The sequence below is a fragment of the Mustela putorius genome, unplaced genomic scaffold (genome assembly GCF_011764305.1).
Source record: "Mustela putorius furo isolate JIRA1106 unplaced genomic scaffold, ASM1176430v1.1 tig00537350_pilon_pilon_pilon, whole genome shotgun sequence".
Lineage (NCBI taxonomy): Eukaryota > Metazoa > Chordata > Mammalia > Carnivora > Mustelidae > Mustela > Mustela putorius.
The window spans coordinates 24813350-24830244 of record NW_025422471.1 but is presented as its reverse complement, the minus strand read 5'-3'; the positions used below and the strand labels follow the sequence as shown (position 1 = coordinate 24830244).

Below are 16895 nucleotides of genomic sequence, written 5' to 3'. Positions count from 1 at the left end.
AAATATGAAAACATCAAGTTCCAACACCACTAGGTAAACTGCTTAATTTTGAGTATTTACAAACTAAAAATAAACCATTTCCTTGAGTGAAAACTTGTATTATGTTCCCATTATTTGTACTAATTTTAATGACAATAAAAGCTAAGGGTAGTATTTTCTACCAGGCAGAGAGAGGTAAAACAACATGATGTTTTTAGAATTTGTAGTTGTCTTGCTTAGCATATAAACAGGAAAACCAAAATTTTAGCCTCCCCAATATTTCCCACAAAATTTGACATAAACGGGAAGCAACTGTCTTCTGTCCAATCACCAAAGATACTTACTTCTGGATCTCTAAGTCATTTGTTTAGCCCTATACATTTGCTGATTAGCAATTATAATAAAGCTTCTGGGCAGTTCTTTCTACCAGAGTATTAAAATTATCTAAGTATTTGAAGGTGTGAAATAGAATGACTTCATCCCTCACTGGTTCAGATGGATGCCGAGGTCATGGCCACCGTTAGCCAGCCCAGGAGTGTGTCCTACCATGTATACATTTGGGCTAAACGATAAAACTTGGCTAAAATCCAGAGGTTTATAGATGCCTGAGTTACCTTTCCATTAGGGAAATGCTTACAAGGAACTGGACCAGCATAAAAGACAAAGGGACAGAAAGAAAGCTTGAGCTGCATTATTGCCATCTTCTGCAAAATCAGACTTCAGCTTCTGTTTGGAACTAAAAACACCTCGTGTTACTTCCTGAGAGAAATGAACAATTGCATGAATACTATATTCTCTGGTAGTTTCCAACATGATTCCATCCAAGGTTCTGTGACAAGCCCGCATGATAAAGTGATAAGTGTTTGGTATTTTATGCATGTGTTTAACTTTGTCACTTTGGTTTGCAACACCGAGAATTCCCTAAATATCCACAGAAAGAGATAATTCAGCATTTGGCAGATCTAGCAAAATGCCCTCCTTTATTCTGTAGCCTTACCTCATTCTCGCTCCCACAGTTTAGTTCAATAAGTTGTAAGTGCCTGAAATCATTCTTGGTGAATAATGCTGGACCACTCTGAAAATTTGTGGCTGAGAGGGGGGCCCTCGTCATCAGTACGCACTTTGTCACTGAGACAGGGTAACCCATGGTTACTGAGCTCAGATCAGTTAAGGGGCAGAGAGCCCCCCCTCCTCACTGCTCTATAAAAGAGACCCGCAAAGGGACCCTACCAGCTTCTAGCTCTCAGCCTGGGCGAAGGTGTGGGAAGCAAAGCCTGAGACCTTCAGAGCCAAGCAGACCAGCTGCAGAAGCCAGGCCAGCATGTCTCCTTCTTTCAAACTTCAGTATCACTTCGTTCTGATCTTCCTGATGGCTCTAAGAGGGGAGAACCGGTACCTAGAGGTGATATATCTCCAGACTGACCCCATCACATCTCGCGCGCGCGCGCTTGTGTGTGTGTGTGTGTGTGTGTGTGTCTGTCTGTCTGTCCAGCCTTGGGGGGTGGATAAGCTGCGTTTGTTGGGATTAGCTTTCTTCCCTGTCTTTTGCCCCTTCCTTCTCCTGGTTTCCCCTTGGCTGGTCTTCCTCCCTGCTTCTTGGCCCCTGAGGATGCCCTGGTCCTTCCCTTGGCCCCTGCAGATGCCCCGGTTTGATGGAAAGGATCTAAGACCTTTTCTTCTTTGGACGCGGGAGACGTTGATCCCGCCACTTTATTCTCTTTGCTGCGGGGCAGACCGAGGGCCCCGCTGCCAGTGCCCTTCCCCACCTCTTGAACTTCTCCCAACTGACTCCTTTTCTTTGCCAGCTGCGGGAAGCGACGGACCACGACCCTTTCCTGCTCTTCGGCGCCAACCTGAAGCGGGAGCTGGCGGGGGAGCCTCTGTACCGCCGCGCTCTGCGTGAGTCGGGGCTGCGGTGCGCGTCCGCGGGCAGCGGGGAGGTGGCGAGCTTGGGTTCTGCGCGGGGGCAGGAGGCTCCGGGCATCGCTGGGGCTGGGGTGGAGTGCGAGTCCCATCTCGGGGTCCCGCTGGAGCTGGAGGCGCGCCCGCGGGGGTCGGGGAGTCCGGCGCTGGGCGCTGCAGACCCGGGAACCGGGCACGTGAGACGGGCATCCGGGGGCCGGCGCCTCGGGGGCTGCAGCGCCCGCCCCCCTGACGCCCTCCCGCAGGGTGCCTGGACATGCTGAGCCTCCCGGGCCAGTTCACCTTCACGGCCGACCGGCCGCAGCTGCACTGCGCCGCCTTCCTCATCGCCGAGCCCGAGGAGTTCATCACCATCCACTACGACCTGGTCTCCATCGACTGTCAGGGCGGCGACTTCCTGAAGGTGAGGCCACCCGCCAGCGCCCGCCGCGGGGGCTCCGAGGGGGCACCGGTCGGGGTGCGGTGCCCAGGACGGGGAGCTCGTTCCGGAGTGGCAGAGGCCTCTCCCGGACGGCGGCGCGGAGCGAACTTCGCCCCGCACCTGAGGGTCTCCCGCCTTGCCAGCCGCAGGGCTTTAGATTTCCCTCGGTGCGCTCCCGGGAGCCCGCGCTTCCAAAGACTTGAACTCGCGGCATGCCGCGCTGTGTGAGAGGACAACTGATACAAACTGCCCGCCCCGCAGTTTGGGGCCACCTGGAGGGCCAGCCCAGCTTAGAAGGCCAGCCCGCGTCTGTGCGGGGCATTCCAGGCTTACGGAGGTCGTCCTCAATGCCGGGGTGACCCGGTTTGGAAGCAGGAGGGCCCTGGAGGCTGGGACCGAGGCTGAGAGGGGGGTCTGAGGCCGTTGGGAGGCGAGGACGAGTCCCCCAACCTCACCCCATCCCCAGTCCTCATTGGTCTCCGTGAGTCTGACCCGTCAGCTACTCAGTCCCATTTCGATGGTCATGATTAGAACCTCCCAGGTGGAATTATTTTGGAATCTGGCAAACTCCTTAGAAGACGTCTGGGTCATGAAGCCATTTGTAGCCAGTGATTTTGCTAATGTGAGCTCAGTTGGACTCTTTTAGTTGGAGGAGACCTGTGGTGATCTGGGGGAGTACTGTCAGTAGACCTTTTATCTAATCGTAAACTTTAACCAAAGTGAAGGAAAAGAAGTCATTGCTGTCTGAGTGTTGAAGTAGTTCTTGATAGTTTAATATGAAATAAGTGTTACAAAATGAGGGAAATGGGCACATTACAGCCTTTGACAAGTAGGTAAAGTTTTTTTGCTTGTTTGTTTGCTTTTTTTTTTTTTTTTTTGCTAGTTTTGAGATATTTTGTTAATATATTGATGGTGGAGAAGGCAGAGACTAGCTGAAATCCAAATTGTGTGTGGAATTTTTCTGGAAATGGGATGTGTGGGAAATGTGACCAAAATAAAAATGTATATTGTCTATAGTTTTATTTACCAAGGAGGCCGAAATTATAGAGTATGGTAAAGTTTACTTACTTTGGATTCTTTAAGGTTTATGAAGAAAAAACTCATTATTAGTAATACTTGCAGACCACCTTCATGGTAAGAATATATAGATATAGATATAGATATAGATATAGATATAGATATAGATGGAAAGCAAGGGGGCAGGGGAGTGCAGGCTGTCAGTCACTCACTTATACCGGAGGACTCCTTGCTAGGGAACTTCCCCCTCTTTTTAACACAGCTGTGACTTCAGGAGTTGATGGAAAAGATCACCAATGTCTGTGTTTTTTGTCGGAAGGTATTTGATGGTTGGATTCTCAAGGGGGAGAAGTTCCCCAGTTCCCAGGATCATCCTCTCCCCACAACTGAGCGGTACATAGATTTCTGTGACAGTGGTCTAAGCCGAAGGAGCATCAGATCTTCCCAGAATGTGGCCATGATCTTCTTCCGGATTCATGAACCAGGAAACGGATTCACCTTCAGCATAAAGACAGATCCCAATCTCTTTCGTAAGTGGATTCCCTCTCTTCCAGGTGGGAAGGCAGGACTTGGACGGAGTGTCAGGTCTGCTTTTCAAAGGTAGTGTGACTGCACCGGCCTTAAGAAATTTGAAGTGAAGAATGATTTGAATGGAAATTCTTTTGCCATTAGAAATGACCTAAAGGATATTTCCTGTTCATTACTCTGAAAATCAATTAACAGTTTTTAGGATATTGGCAGGTAGGTAGGACATTGGTTTTTAGGAAGTAAAATTTTATTTTTTTTTTTTAGTCTTTTTTTGATCTTCAGAGGCACTACAATGGATTCAGTGACCAACTCTGAGTCATTCCATTAATCTGGGATTAGCTTGAGGAATCAGATCTGAAGTTACCATCTTAGAAATACTTAGGCAAAGGCTTTATCTGGGATGTGATAGACAGATTTCATGTCCTAAGCAGAGGGTTAGGCTGAAGGACTTCTACATTGCTTTCTAATTCTGAGCCCACCACTCTAACTTATTTCATTTCTGTTGGATACCTACATAGATGCTATAAAGCTGAACAGCCCAGGCCTAAAACATGTTATTCAAATCAAAATGAATTTGTTCATCTGCTTATATTTTTTTAAATTGGGAAAAGAAAAAAATTGCTCATTTTTTGCTACATACGATTGTATTAACACTTCAAATGGTGGAAGAAAAGGGTCTAATCTGCCAAAGAATAAGGTATTGACTTACTTTCCAATTTTTATTTTTTAAAAAAGCAGCCTCCAAAAGTCCATTTTTGAGGACTGGAGAAGAATAACCCTAGGAAGCAACATGAAATGTTTCTCCTATATTTTTATGGTTAGAAATCAGAAATCTTCTAGAATCACCAAGGGATTTCAGTTCCTTTTGGAATTAAGTATAATTTAAATTAAATTTAATTTAAATTTAAAATTAAGTGTAAATTAAACATAGGAAGGAAGAATTCTGACCTATCTGATCAATTAGAAATCTTTGGCCCAGGATCAGCAAAATTCTGATACTTCCAGTTTCATAGTTAAGAGAATAAATGTATTATAAGTGTATATTTGAGATACAAAACAAATTAGAAAGTCTTATGATAAAGTTAAACATTAATATTTTACCTTTAAAAATATTTTACCTTTTAGTCAATTTATCACTTAACACCCAGGAAATATTTATTCAGACATAAACTTGCTTTCTATTTTTCTCAGCCTATTTTGTAGCTATTTTTTTATTTATTGACTTCATTATTTTAAAAATATCACCACGGTTCCAAGTTCAGTGAACGTAGGTTTCAGACAGGCAGGGTTTGACTTCAGGCCTCACCTTTGAGTTTTTATTCTTTCAGATTTACAGCTCAAATTTGGACACTAGTTAATGAAGTGTTTCTAGAACTTCTACTAGCTAGTGTTGTTTGACTGATTATTAATTTATGTCTGGTTATTAATTTATTGTTGTAAACAAGGTAACTCCTTGAGACTGGGATCAGAAGCCCCCTTGCCACCTAGGACCTTCCAACAATGTCCATACCTCCCTGGTGACTTTTATCCCTTCTACTCCTTCCCGACTCCAAACTGCCCTTGTGATATCTATTCTTGTCCAGCCCACAAGGGCCCTAGACTGTGAATAGGAGCCTAGAATAAGGATAGGATAAACTTCTATGAACACCCAGCATACCAAATAATGAAAATGTGACTTTGTTTTTCCACAAAGCCTGCAATGCGATCTCCCAAACCCCTAGTGGAAGGTTTACCCTGGTCGTTCCACATTTGCGTCAAAACTGCAGCTTCTCCATAATTTATCCCGTGGTCATCAAAATATCAGATCTCACCCTGGGACACTTACATGGTCTGCAGTTCAAGGTAGGTTGCTTTCTTACTTGTCAGTGATTTACTAAGGCCACAGCTTTATCAGAGGAGGAAGCATTCAGAGCAAACATAGACATTAGCGAAGTGCAAGAACATATCCTTCTGTTGACTCTCGGGCCCTCATGCGCTTTGCCCTCGCTGCTTTGATGAGAGCCCCCTTCTATTTCCCTTACGCTGCATGTTGAGTGCTCAGGTGCCCCTTCCGATTACTTGACTGCTTCTCTAGTGATGTAAGAAATGTTTTCAGTTAGGAAAGTTGTGGCATATAATTACAATTGAACTCTCTTGTACTTGCCTCTTTTACAAAAATTCTCTCCTAGCAGAACCTAGTGTGAGTCATCTACACAGCTGTTTTTCTGATTATTGGAATTTTTTATCACATGAAGGAAGTATCTCAGTGACAGAACTGTGTGATGAAGGAATGCTAAGTGTAGCATAAAATACAAAATTGGATTTTTTATATTACAAAATACAGTAAAGTTTTGAAGATTTTTTAAAACTTTTTTTTACATTTTTAAAAAAAGATTTTATTTATTTGTTAGGGTGGTGAGGGGGAGACAGAGAGTGAGCACAAGCAGGGGAAGAGCAGGCAGAGGGAGAAGCAGGCTCCCCACTGAGTAAGGAGCCCCAGCAGACCTGGATCCCAGGATCCCAGGATCATGACCTGAGACAAAAAGGCAGACGCTTAACCAACTGAGCCACCCAGGCGCCCCCTTTTTTTAATCACATTTAATTAAATATATTTTGTATGAAAATATTAGTTGAGAATCTTCATCAATCTGTATTTCCATGAACTTCTCTATGGACTTTACAATTAATGCTGAGCTTGACCACATTTTTGGGTCAGGGGAGAGCATTGCTGGTTCTTTGCTCTGAGTCATTCTCGCTTCCTTTCACTTTCCCATATTCCTAGGTTAAGATAGCTCATATATTTGCTGACATCAAAGACAGTCATTGTTCCTAATCAGGCAATTTCAGTGAAAACCAAACAAACAGGACCAGCACTGAAAAAAGGTGTATATCTAATTTCCAATAAGCCCTAATTTCATGGGCCAGTGCCTATTTTTTTTTTTTTTGGTTGGGCCTTAGTAGAAGAAAATAATCCTTTAAAGACCAGAATAAGGGCACCTGGGTGGCTTTTTTTTTTTTCAGGGTCCTGGGATGGAGTCCCACATCCGGCTCTCTGCTCAGCAGGGGGCCTGCTTCCCTTCTTCTCTATCTGCCTGCCTCTGTCTACTTGTGTTCTCTGTCTGTCAAATAAATAAATAAAATCTTTAAAAAAAAAAAAAAAAGACCAGAATAAGCAGATGTCTTTGGCATAGCACCCCCCTTTTTGTTTTTAAGATTTTATTTATTTATTTATTTGATGGAGAGAGAGAGATCACAAGTAGGCAGAGAGGCAGGCAGAGAGAGAGAGGAAGGGAAGCAGGCTCCTGCTGAGCAGAGAGCCCGATGCAGGGCTCCGTTCCAGGACCCTGAGATCATGACGTGAGCCGAAGGCAGAGGCTTAATCCACTGAGCCACCCAGGCACCCCAGGCATAGCCCTCTTGGCCTGAGATTTTATGCCTGTCCTGATGTATATACCTCAGAAGATGGCAAGCACAATCCCAAGTTGGGAGATCTGCACTTCAGTTGTTCTTGGCTGTGAAGAGTAATCTCGGTGTTTCCGCTTGAAAACCTGTTGAAGTCTGCAGTGCTGTAGGCATCTATTCTTTTACAAAATAGTTTTTGAGGTCTTCCTATGTTCAAGGCACTATTCTAGATGCTGGAAATGAACAGGGAACAGCACACTCCTGCTCACACAGAACCTGCATTCTTGTGGGTTGAGATAAGCAGAAGTGTAATGCATTCAGAGTAGTGATGAGTGCCCAACAGAAAATGAGGCAGAGCGCTGCCATCCACAAGGGAGTTGAGAGAGAGGGGGGGGAGCTCCTCAAGGTAAGGTGGTCAGGGAAGAAAACCTCTGAGAAGGAGACGTTTAGGGTAAAAATGTGAGTGATAGGTAGGAAGGACCCAGCAGCCACTGGAAAAGCCTGGAACACAGGGGGCAGTAACGCAAAGACTCAGAGGGAGGAATGGGCTTGCTGGGTCCTAGAAATAGAAAGGTGGAGCAGGGAGATATTGGACAGCATCAAGGAGAAGGGCAGAGCCAGGGTGTGGAGAGCCCAGCAGGGCGTATGAAGGAGTCTGGGTTTATTCTAAGTGCAGTGGGAAACCACTGAAGGTGTGTAGGCAGGAAAGTGACATAATCCATTTGATTATGCTCAGGTCCAGTGAAGGTGGTTGGGAATTGCTGATCTTGTGACCACATTAATTAATGAAGTCCATGGAGGGAGGGAGAGGATTACCTAAAGGCCATCTGGCTGGCGAATGGGCTATGGGGGCCAGAGGGGTGCAGGGAGGGCCATTGTCACAGTTTAGGCAAGAGAAGGTAATGGCTTAGTCCAGGTAGCCAGAACCTCAACAGAGAACTCTAGGGGCTCACTACTGAGGATGCTGAACACAGCAGGGTAGGGTAGTACTTCTCATTCCTAAGACTAGCTGAGAGGTTTGGGAAGAGTAAAGTCACTGAATGTCAAGGAACAGGTGTGTCCAACTTCTTTGCTTCTGCTCGGTTCCCCTCATTTTAGCTCCTACTTTTCCCAACTTCCTTACTTCTCATTTTTCCCTCTGGGGTCTGCCTTTCCCCTTTCACCACCTCATACTAAAATTTAGAACCTGAAGAACCTAGTGGAAAGTTTAGTCTTAAGGGATGTTCCCCCTGGACATCCTCTCCTGAAGGGAAAGACAACTAAGATTTTTTTCCCTTCATCTCTCATTCAACTCTTCATATAAGAACATAAGCCCTGTACACAGGAGGGCTAATTAAGCCTCTGTTTCATTATTGAATGAAATTATGTGTAGAGCATCTAAGCATAGGAACCAGGATATATTAGGCACTTAAAAAATGTATGTCCCCACCTCCTTCCTTGTATTATCCAAACAGCTGGTATTATATTACCTCCTAATTTGTTGTCCTGTTCTAGTTGCATTTCAGTGTCTTCTAGATGTTTGAATGTGTGTGTTTATGCATGTGTGTGTGTTTAACATTTTCTATTTCATTTTTTAAATATTTTGTTTATTTGAGAGAGAGAGCAAGAGAGAGCACAAGCAGGGGTGGGGGGCAGAGGGAAAGGGAGGAGCAGCCTCCCTGTTGAGCAGGGAGCCTGACATGGGGATTGATTCCAGAACCCTGTGCCAAAGGCAGAAGCTTACTGGGCTGAGCCATCCAGGCGTCCCTAACATTTTCTATTTTACTTTTTAAAAGATTTTATTTATTTATTTGATAGAGAGAGAATGAGAGAGAGCAAGCATGAGAGGGGAAAGGTCAGCGGGAGAAGCAGACCCCCTGCTGCGCAGGGAGCCCGATGCAGGACTTAATATGGGACTCGATCCTGGGACTCCAGGATCATGAACTGAGCCGAAGGCAGACGCTCAAGCAACTGAGCCACCCAGGAGCCCCACATTTTCTCTTTTTAGATGTTGTGCCCTATGTGGCAGGGTCTGCCTGGTTCACCTCTGTGCACCTTGCCACTCTGCACTAGATCTCTCAATAGTATGTCTCAGCGAAGAAGAGGATCGCAGGCAAAACCGACTGTAATTTTGCGGGACAGTGCGAGAGGAAAACGAGCGGGCCTTTATTTTAGAGTTATTATGAACTTCAGGTGACAGCAGAGCCTTAAGCCTAGCATAGGGCCCTTGTAAGTGTGGGCCCTGTGGGCACAGGGGACCATGCCGACGAGGCCCCAGACCTGATCACAGGAGATGGGTGACCCAAGGGGCAACCTCTGAGAGTGGCTGCTTTATTTGTGTGGGGAAGTGAAGTGCAGGAATTGCCACGGACAAGGTAATGTGGAAAGGATGAAGGGAAGTGGAAAACAGTTACAGTGGATTGCATCCTGGAATACATTCCCATTTGGAGGAGCTTGAAGTAAATTTGTTTTAGTTGGGAGAGAGGACACTGGTAGTTCGAACTACCTTGACCTCCAAAGGAGGGTTCTTTTCCTTCTTTAATATTCTTAGAACGAATCTAAATGCCCATGAGGAGAAATGATAAGGATTGTCCCAAGAGCAGGAAAGGTCCTTTCTAAAGAAGAGGAAAAGAGGGGCGCCTGGGTGGCTCAGTGGGTTAAGCCTCTGCCTTCGGCTCAGGTCATGATCTCAGGGTCCTGGGATCGAGCCCCACATCTGGCTCTCTGCTCAGCAGGGAGCCTGCTTCCCCCTCTCTCTGCCTGCCTCTCTGCCTACTTGTGATCTCTCTCTCTCTCTCTGTCAAATAAATAAATAAAATTAAAAAAAAAAAAAAAGAAGAGGAAAAGAGGTGAGTTGAAGGAAGAACTGGTATGAAAGCCCTGTTTATAAATATGGACTGCATATATTAAGAAATGCAAATAATTCCATATGTATGTGCAGATGATTTAAAAAGTAAAGCATTTTCAGATTCAACTTTCACTCATTTTATGTGGAGTTTACAGATTCCCATTTCATCATTCCAGTCCTTGAGATTATATTTTTTTTATATGCATGCACATTTAAAGAAAATGATTACTCAACTCATTTAGAAGAGCAGTTCTTACGATTTTGTTCCTCAGAGCCGTCTTTTCATTTCCGGAGTCCCGGATGTTCAATGAAACGGCACTGCCAACGTGGCAGTGGCTGATTGAGGGAATTCATCAACGTGTGGTGGTCAAATGGTTTGACTTCTGTAATTGGTTGAAATATATCTTTCTCTGCTGCTTTATTCTCTTAGAACCCCTCAGCAGGTTGTGGGGGAATAGGAGATTTTGTGGAGCTGCTGGGAGGACCCGGGCTGGACCCTTCCAAGATGATGCCTTTGGCTGACCTCTGCTATTCGTTTCATGGCCCTGGTGAGCTATTTCTTTGATTATTATTTATGAGTCTATCAAGATTCCTTTAATAAAACTTGATGCTCCCTCAAATAGAACACCTCAGATTTTTTATACATGGGAAGGCAAGTTCGACCCAAAAACCTTGCATTTTGCACCTTGAGCCAATGTAAGGATTTTTATATTTGAGTATATGTATGGTATCGAGAAGGCATTAGCAAAACACCCGACACTGGTGGAGGAAACTCTAAAGAGAGATGCGTGCATGTTTAAAGTTGACCCTAAGAAAATCATGAAAATGACAATTTTTATGTTCTGTGCTCTTTTTACCTTCTTAAAGGTGCCTGCTTTCATCCTCTAGAGACTAACAAGTTTGCTAACTGAAAACTATGCTTCAAATAGATGTATCACCAATTAGTAAGAGTATAATAGTAAAGCAATATCTTTTTAAAATAATGGAGCAATAGATAACTAAATAACTTTTCCATATATGTATATGTGTATATTATTCATAGTATATACATTCAAAAGTGTTATGCTTTATTAGACATTCTCAGAACTGCTGAATGTCCCCAATGTCTAAGGGCAAAGCTGGCCTATGAAAGACCACTATAAAAACAGAAATACCTTCTGAAACTGAAAAATGGTCACTGGTAATGAAAGACCAGTTTAATACACAGCATGCCAAGCAGACCCTGATATTCTTTGTGGGGGATCAGTGAAGGTTTTCCATTGGTTCATGGTCACGAGGGGTGAAGGGGGGCTGGGAATTGCTGGTTTAAACTGTGAGTACATGTGGCTTGGCTTGCCTTTTACTGTGTTCTCTGAAGCACTGGATCCTTCCATGCTGGAGGGTACCTGTGAGAAGATGTGTTTGCTCTGGGTAAGAAGAGTAGATTAAGGTCTGAAGAATGCTCTTGCCTTAAAATTTAGGTAACTGAAGGCAGAGGAATTTTGGTGCAGTTATGTCACATAATAAGTAAATCAGGTGCACAGTAACAAAGGAAATGGAGCATGTTACAAATGTTGAGGTTTAGAGTGAGAACAGAAAAAGAGTAACCTTCCAAATCATTTAAAGAAAATTAAATTTGGACCTGCTCATAGAAGCTTAAACTAGACTCCCAGGTTCTTATATAAAAGTAATTATAGGGTTTATATTTATAATGTCTCTGAATTGACTTTTTACCTCAGGTAAGTATCTGGCTGTTTTGCTTCCTCTGAACCCAGGCGCAGGTTTGTGAAGTACCTGTTATGCAATAGTAATGCTAGTGTTCCTTGGGATGCAGGTCTGACAGAGACAAGGGGCCGGGGAGCGGAAGACAGACAAAATTAAAACAGCAGAAAAAAATATTGTTGGGCAGATAAATCTTAAGTCTGAAACCAGCTTGAGGGGCACCTGGGTAGCTCAGTTGTTGAGTAGCTGGTTTTGGCTCAGATCATGATCCCAGGGTCCTGGGATTGAGCCCCGTCCTGGGATAGAGTCCTCTGCTCAGCGGGAAGCCTGCTTCTCCCTCTCCTACTCCGCCTGCTTGTGTCTCCTCTCTTGCTGTGTCTCTTTCTGTCAAATAACAATAGAACAAAAATAAGTATTTTAGTGTATATCTAAACTATGCAAATGATTTTTTGGTTACATGTAAATAAGGTTATTATCTAGGCTCAGAAAATGATAAACAGGTGATATTTCTTTAGTCAACACAAAATCCAGCAGTATACTCCATCCTCTGTCCCTGCCCACTAAATGCCACTTGCATCCTCAGATAATGACAACCAAAAATTACCCCTGCAAATTTCCAACCTGTCCCTAGAGGGCGGTACTGTTCCTGCTGAGAACCCCGAACTATAGCAGAGGTGCAGAGTAGTAGACAGCTGGCTTCTCTTCACTGCCTTTACTGTGGAAGCCTTGCTGGTAGGAAGGAGAACACGAAAAGTGCAGAGACATCTTATTGTCTCTGTTGAATAACAAAAATTCAATTGAATAGATTTTAAAGATCTCACTGGCTTTATTAAACAATTCATGAATCGGGCAGCATTTCTTCTAGCAGGCAGAGGGGACTCCAAGGCATTGTACCAAATGGAAGGTTTTTATGGGGCGGCGGGGGGGGCATGTGCAAGAAATCTGGCAAAAGAAGAAGATTGTTCCAGACAAGACCACTTTCCCTTAGGGGGAAAAGCAAGATGTCTTGTCATGCGGATTGCCTCATCGTCCTTTTGTGGGATACAGAGGGCCCCTGTAGCTGACTCATTAACAGGATAGAAAAATTGATTGACTGATTAAGGCTACCTTTGGGGGTGGGAGGAATGTTGAAATTACAACTAGAATAGGTATGAAGCCCCAGTTTCATACCCTGGTCTAAAGGACACCATTTGGGGCTTATGATTTTCTGTTTTTCCCCACCCTGTGATTTTCTTAACTCCTCTTTCTAGCCAGTTTTATTTGGCTAACAAATGTTTTTGCACATGAGGAAACCTGACTTCACTTTCGGTATTCTACAATTAATTATATATTATAATAAAAATGAAAACAGAACGTTTCACCTGATGGCAGGCGCATGGCTTGAGTATGTGAGAGGAAGCTACATCCCCTTGCTTTCCTTGTGTTTAAATGATCTTTCCATAGAATGGTTTGTATGGTTTCTAACCTGCAGGGAACCTTTTACTTTTTTCATGAACTGTAGCCCAAATGAAAATCGGCTGTGACAACACGGTGGTGCGCATGGTGTCCAGCGGAAAGCACATAAATCGTGTGACTTTTGAGTACCGCCAGCTGGAACCATATGAACTGGAAAACCCAAGTGGGAACAGTATCCAAGAAATCTGTTTGTCTAGTCTTTGAGTAACCAACCCCAGTGATTTACATGCTGCTAATTAAAGTGAGTTCTTAATGGCTATTGTATATGATTTTGATGACTAGCTAGTTAAAAGCCTTTCATACCAGTCAGTATTCCCAGGCTTGAGCACACATTAGACACATACACACACCACACGCACACACACACACACACACACACATACGCACACACGCAGACACCCTCTGTGTGCACAACGTGCATTAATTTTTGTACCTTGCTTCTTTTTCATTGTAATATATAGATGACCACATGGCGGCAACTAGCCCCCCTTTGGTAGAAAAACAGTTTTCTGTAATTCTTTGGTATGTTACAAACCGGAACTGGTAAGAGAAGCACAAAGCAATAGCCAATAAGAAATTGTATCTCAAAAGAAAAAAAAAATGTATCTCTAGGGAAAATGCCAGAAATGAATTAAAATGGTGGTGTTCATATCAGTCTTAGAGCGGAAAACCATTGAATGTCTGTGTATACCAAAGTAGTTGCATTGGTTTATTTTCTGTTTGTTACTCTGTTTATAATAGGCAATAACTCTAGCTATTCTTTATTGATTTGTAGCATCTTGTTTTTAATAAAACTTTGTAGCATGGAAAAAGTTTCCATCCACAGATACAAATATGAATAAATATGTAAGAATGTTGGTATCGTGCTTTGTTTTCCTGAGTAGTCCCCTCATTTACTACCATTAGAAAATAATGATCTTATGTGCTGCAGAAGCAAATACTGAGCTAAATCACTTTAGACTTCTTACAGCCAGTAGAACTCGGGCTACTGGAATAGAATTATTTAGAGCACAGGGCAGACTTGTAGTGTTTGCATAAAAAACACTAACTGGTCTAGGCAGCAGGATGCAGAAATCCTCTTCCCACTGTCCTCCAAGAGAACTGACAATACATGTTTTTGCACCAGTGGGGTGTACTTCTCAACAAGGACAGGAAGGGACTTACCACTCTCATAGACATTTGCAGAAATTGGAAGACTTCTTTACTTCCAATTTACTGTTGACTAAGACTTGGCCACGTCTGGCTGGACACTAAGCACATGGTCTATAAAAGACAGCTTGGGGCCAAAAATGAGGTCCTGAGCAAAAAAAGGACACCCCTCATGAACTCTTTTCTTTGGATTAATGGGTAGAAGCTGCAAACTCTACCACAATTAGTGGCCTGATTATGATTCCTGAAACATATGTAATGGTCCTTTTATAATGAAATGTACTGCAGTCCCCTACACTGGGCTTGTTCACACAATTTGAAAACCAGGAAGAAAGAAAACTCCTGATTGAGGGTGCTAAAAATACCCAGGATTTAATACAATCAGTATTGTATTACTGGCTCAGTAGATATTTTGGAATGAGTGAATGATTGCCTGAATGGATAAATGGTTGGATGGATGAATACATGGTAGGATAAAGGCTGGGACGAATGAATACATTTCTGGATGGATAGAATTCCTGGTTAGTTATATAAGACACTGGATTTCTCCTTTCATAGCAAATAAATTCTGTGAAGTTGAACCCTTTTCTTTTTCACAGTCCCTTTAGCAACCTAAGAATGAATGCAATCACATCAGTGTCAGCAGTTTCTGGCTTTTAACCCTCATGATCCTGCATGCTGAATACAGAAAATGGTCTGAGGTTAAGGAGGCGAGTCTTTTGCCGTGGGCCTTAGGACAAGCTGCTGCTTCTGTTCCTAAGGGACATGATGTAAGCTACTCAACCTCACTGCGCTAAAGTGGGGAGGACAGTGGCCCTTCTAATGCAGACAATCTGCAGTCATTCATTTGTGAGGGACATGTTTTTCTTCGAAGCGTATTCCTACACCAGAACACACATTCTGTAAAAGGACAACCACTCCAGTGATCTGTCCAAGAACATTGTTTGGATATCCACGTCTTAGTCTTCATTCCAAAAGGGTGGGGCACTTCTCTGGAAACCAAATGGTGGATCTCTGAAGAGTGTTCTTTGGTGTGTCCTCACTGGCACCTTCACTAAGGGAGTAAAATGTTATCTGGAATTCTGGCCAAATTAGACTTTCTAAGAGAAAGAGGAAGTAGAGTGTTCAGGGTCATTGAGTCTGGAACCGGACCTCTGCCACTCACTTAAACAAGTTAATATAAGCCTCACTGCTCAGCTTTTAATCTATAAAACTGAGGTGATGAAGGTATAGCCTTCAAATAGACATTTTGGTCAAACTTGTGGTGAAATACATGTGAAAGCCCAAGAATTATGTCTTGTATGTGTCAGACTGGATCCCAGGACCCTGGGATCATGACCTCACCCAGGTGTCCTATAAAGAGTTTTAAAAACTTATTTATTTAACATATATAATAGGCCACCTCATACTGAGTAGGCTACCTCATACTGTTAGTAAGGCATTTGCTCTGTTGTCTGAAGGGTTTGTGCTGATTCATTGGCCTCTTTCAGGATGTTTGTGAGGAAGCCAGGGTTAGTTAGGGATGTTGTCCGTGCGCGGGAAGCAGAGTCTGTAGTTACTGGTAACATCTGAGGGTGGGTCATGTCAGGCCCGAACAGGTTCCCGTGTGCTCTTCCTGCTAGTTGACCCTGTCTGTAGGCTCTACACATCTCTGCGGCCATTCCAGACCTTGGGCAGGAGGAATTTAGATAGCTCTTGCCCAACATTCTGGTCATGGTGGAGTCACATTACAAGTAATCTGTCCTGACTCTTTACCTTTTTGTGCGGCCCTCATCTCTGTAATATAACCTTGCTGCTCTGGGTTCTCTCTCTCTAGGTAGAGATAGCTGGCTGTACCCTTATCCTCCACTCCTAGCCCGAGGTCTTCTCAAATACTAATTAGGTGATTCGGGCTCTGCTACAGATCCCTGGATTCCCAAACTCCTCCTGCCTCCGTGCCTGACATTCTGAGCATTTTGCTCCTAATTTTTTTTTTTTTTTTGCCACCGTGCCTGTCCTATCCTCTGGAAACCTTTCTACCTCCTGCCTCTGCTGCTTACTGTTGGTGGAATATGTTGGTCTGTCTATGACAATGGGCTTTCTCCCAGGATCTAAAGCAGCCTGTCTTCACCTCCAACCTCTTCCTGGTTATGGTACTCTTGCTTCATTTAAGAGGACAGGGTAGAAATGCTACCATGTTCACCAGAAGTCGTTTCTTCTACCCCTCTAAATATGTGGCCAGACTACAGTTTCCCAGCCTCCCTTATAGTTAGGTCTGGTTGTGTGACTGAATTTTGCCTGAAGGCATGTGGGTAGAAGGATGTCCCATTCTCCTATGATCCTCCATACTCTCTCTCTCCTCACTTACCTACTGGCAAGATACCAGGGTTTTGACAGAGGAATCCAAGACCATAAAGGAAGACAAAACCATAGGAGGCAGATCCTAGATCCCTGAATGACCACATGGAAGGCTGCCTATTGACCGGGAATTGGACTTTGTGTGAATGAGAAGTAAATTTTTATTGTCATTAGTTA

The 16895-nt window shown here is 43.8% G+C and overlaps 1 protein-coding gene across 1 annotated transcript; it reads left to right on the top strand.

The window, feature by feature from the left end:
• The first annotated feature begins 530 nt into the window (after positions 1-530).
• Positions 531-14098, top strand: LOC101689269 (corticotropin releasing hormone binding protein). Its single transcript, XM_004766840.3, has 7 exons — positions 531-1381; positions 1785-1878; positions 2148-2305; positions 3660-3870; positions 5562-5710; positions 10507-10624; positions 13279-14098. Exons 1-7 carry the CDS (start codon positions 1301-1303, stop codon positions 13434-13436), a joined length of 969 nt encoding a protein of 322 aa, XP_004766897.1. The 5' UTR covers positions 531-1300; the 3' UTR covers positions 13437-14098.
• The last annotated feature ends 2797 nt before the right edge of the window (positions 14099-16895 follow it).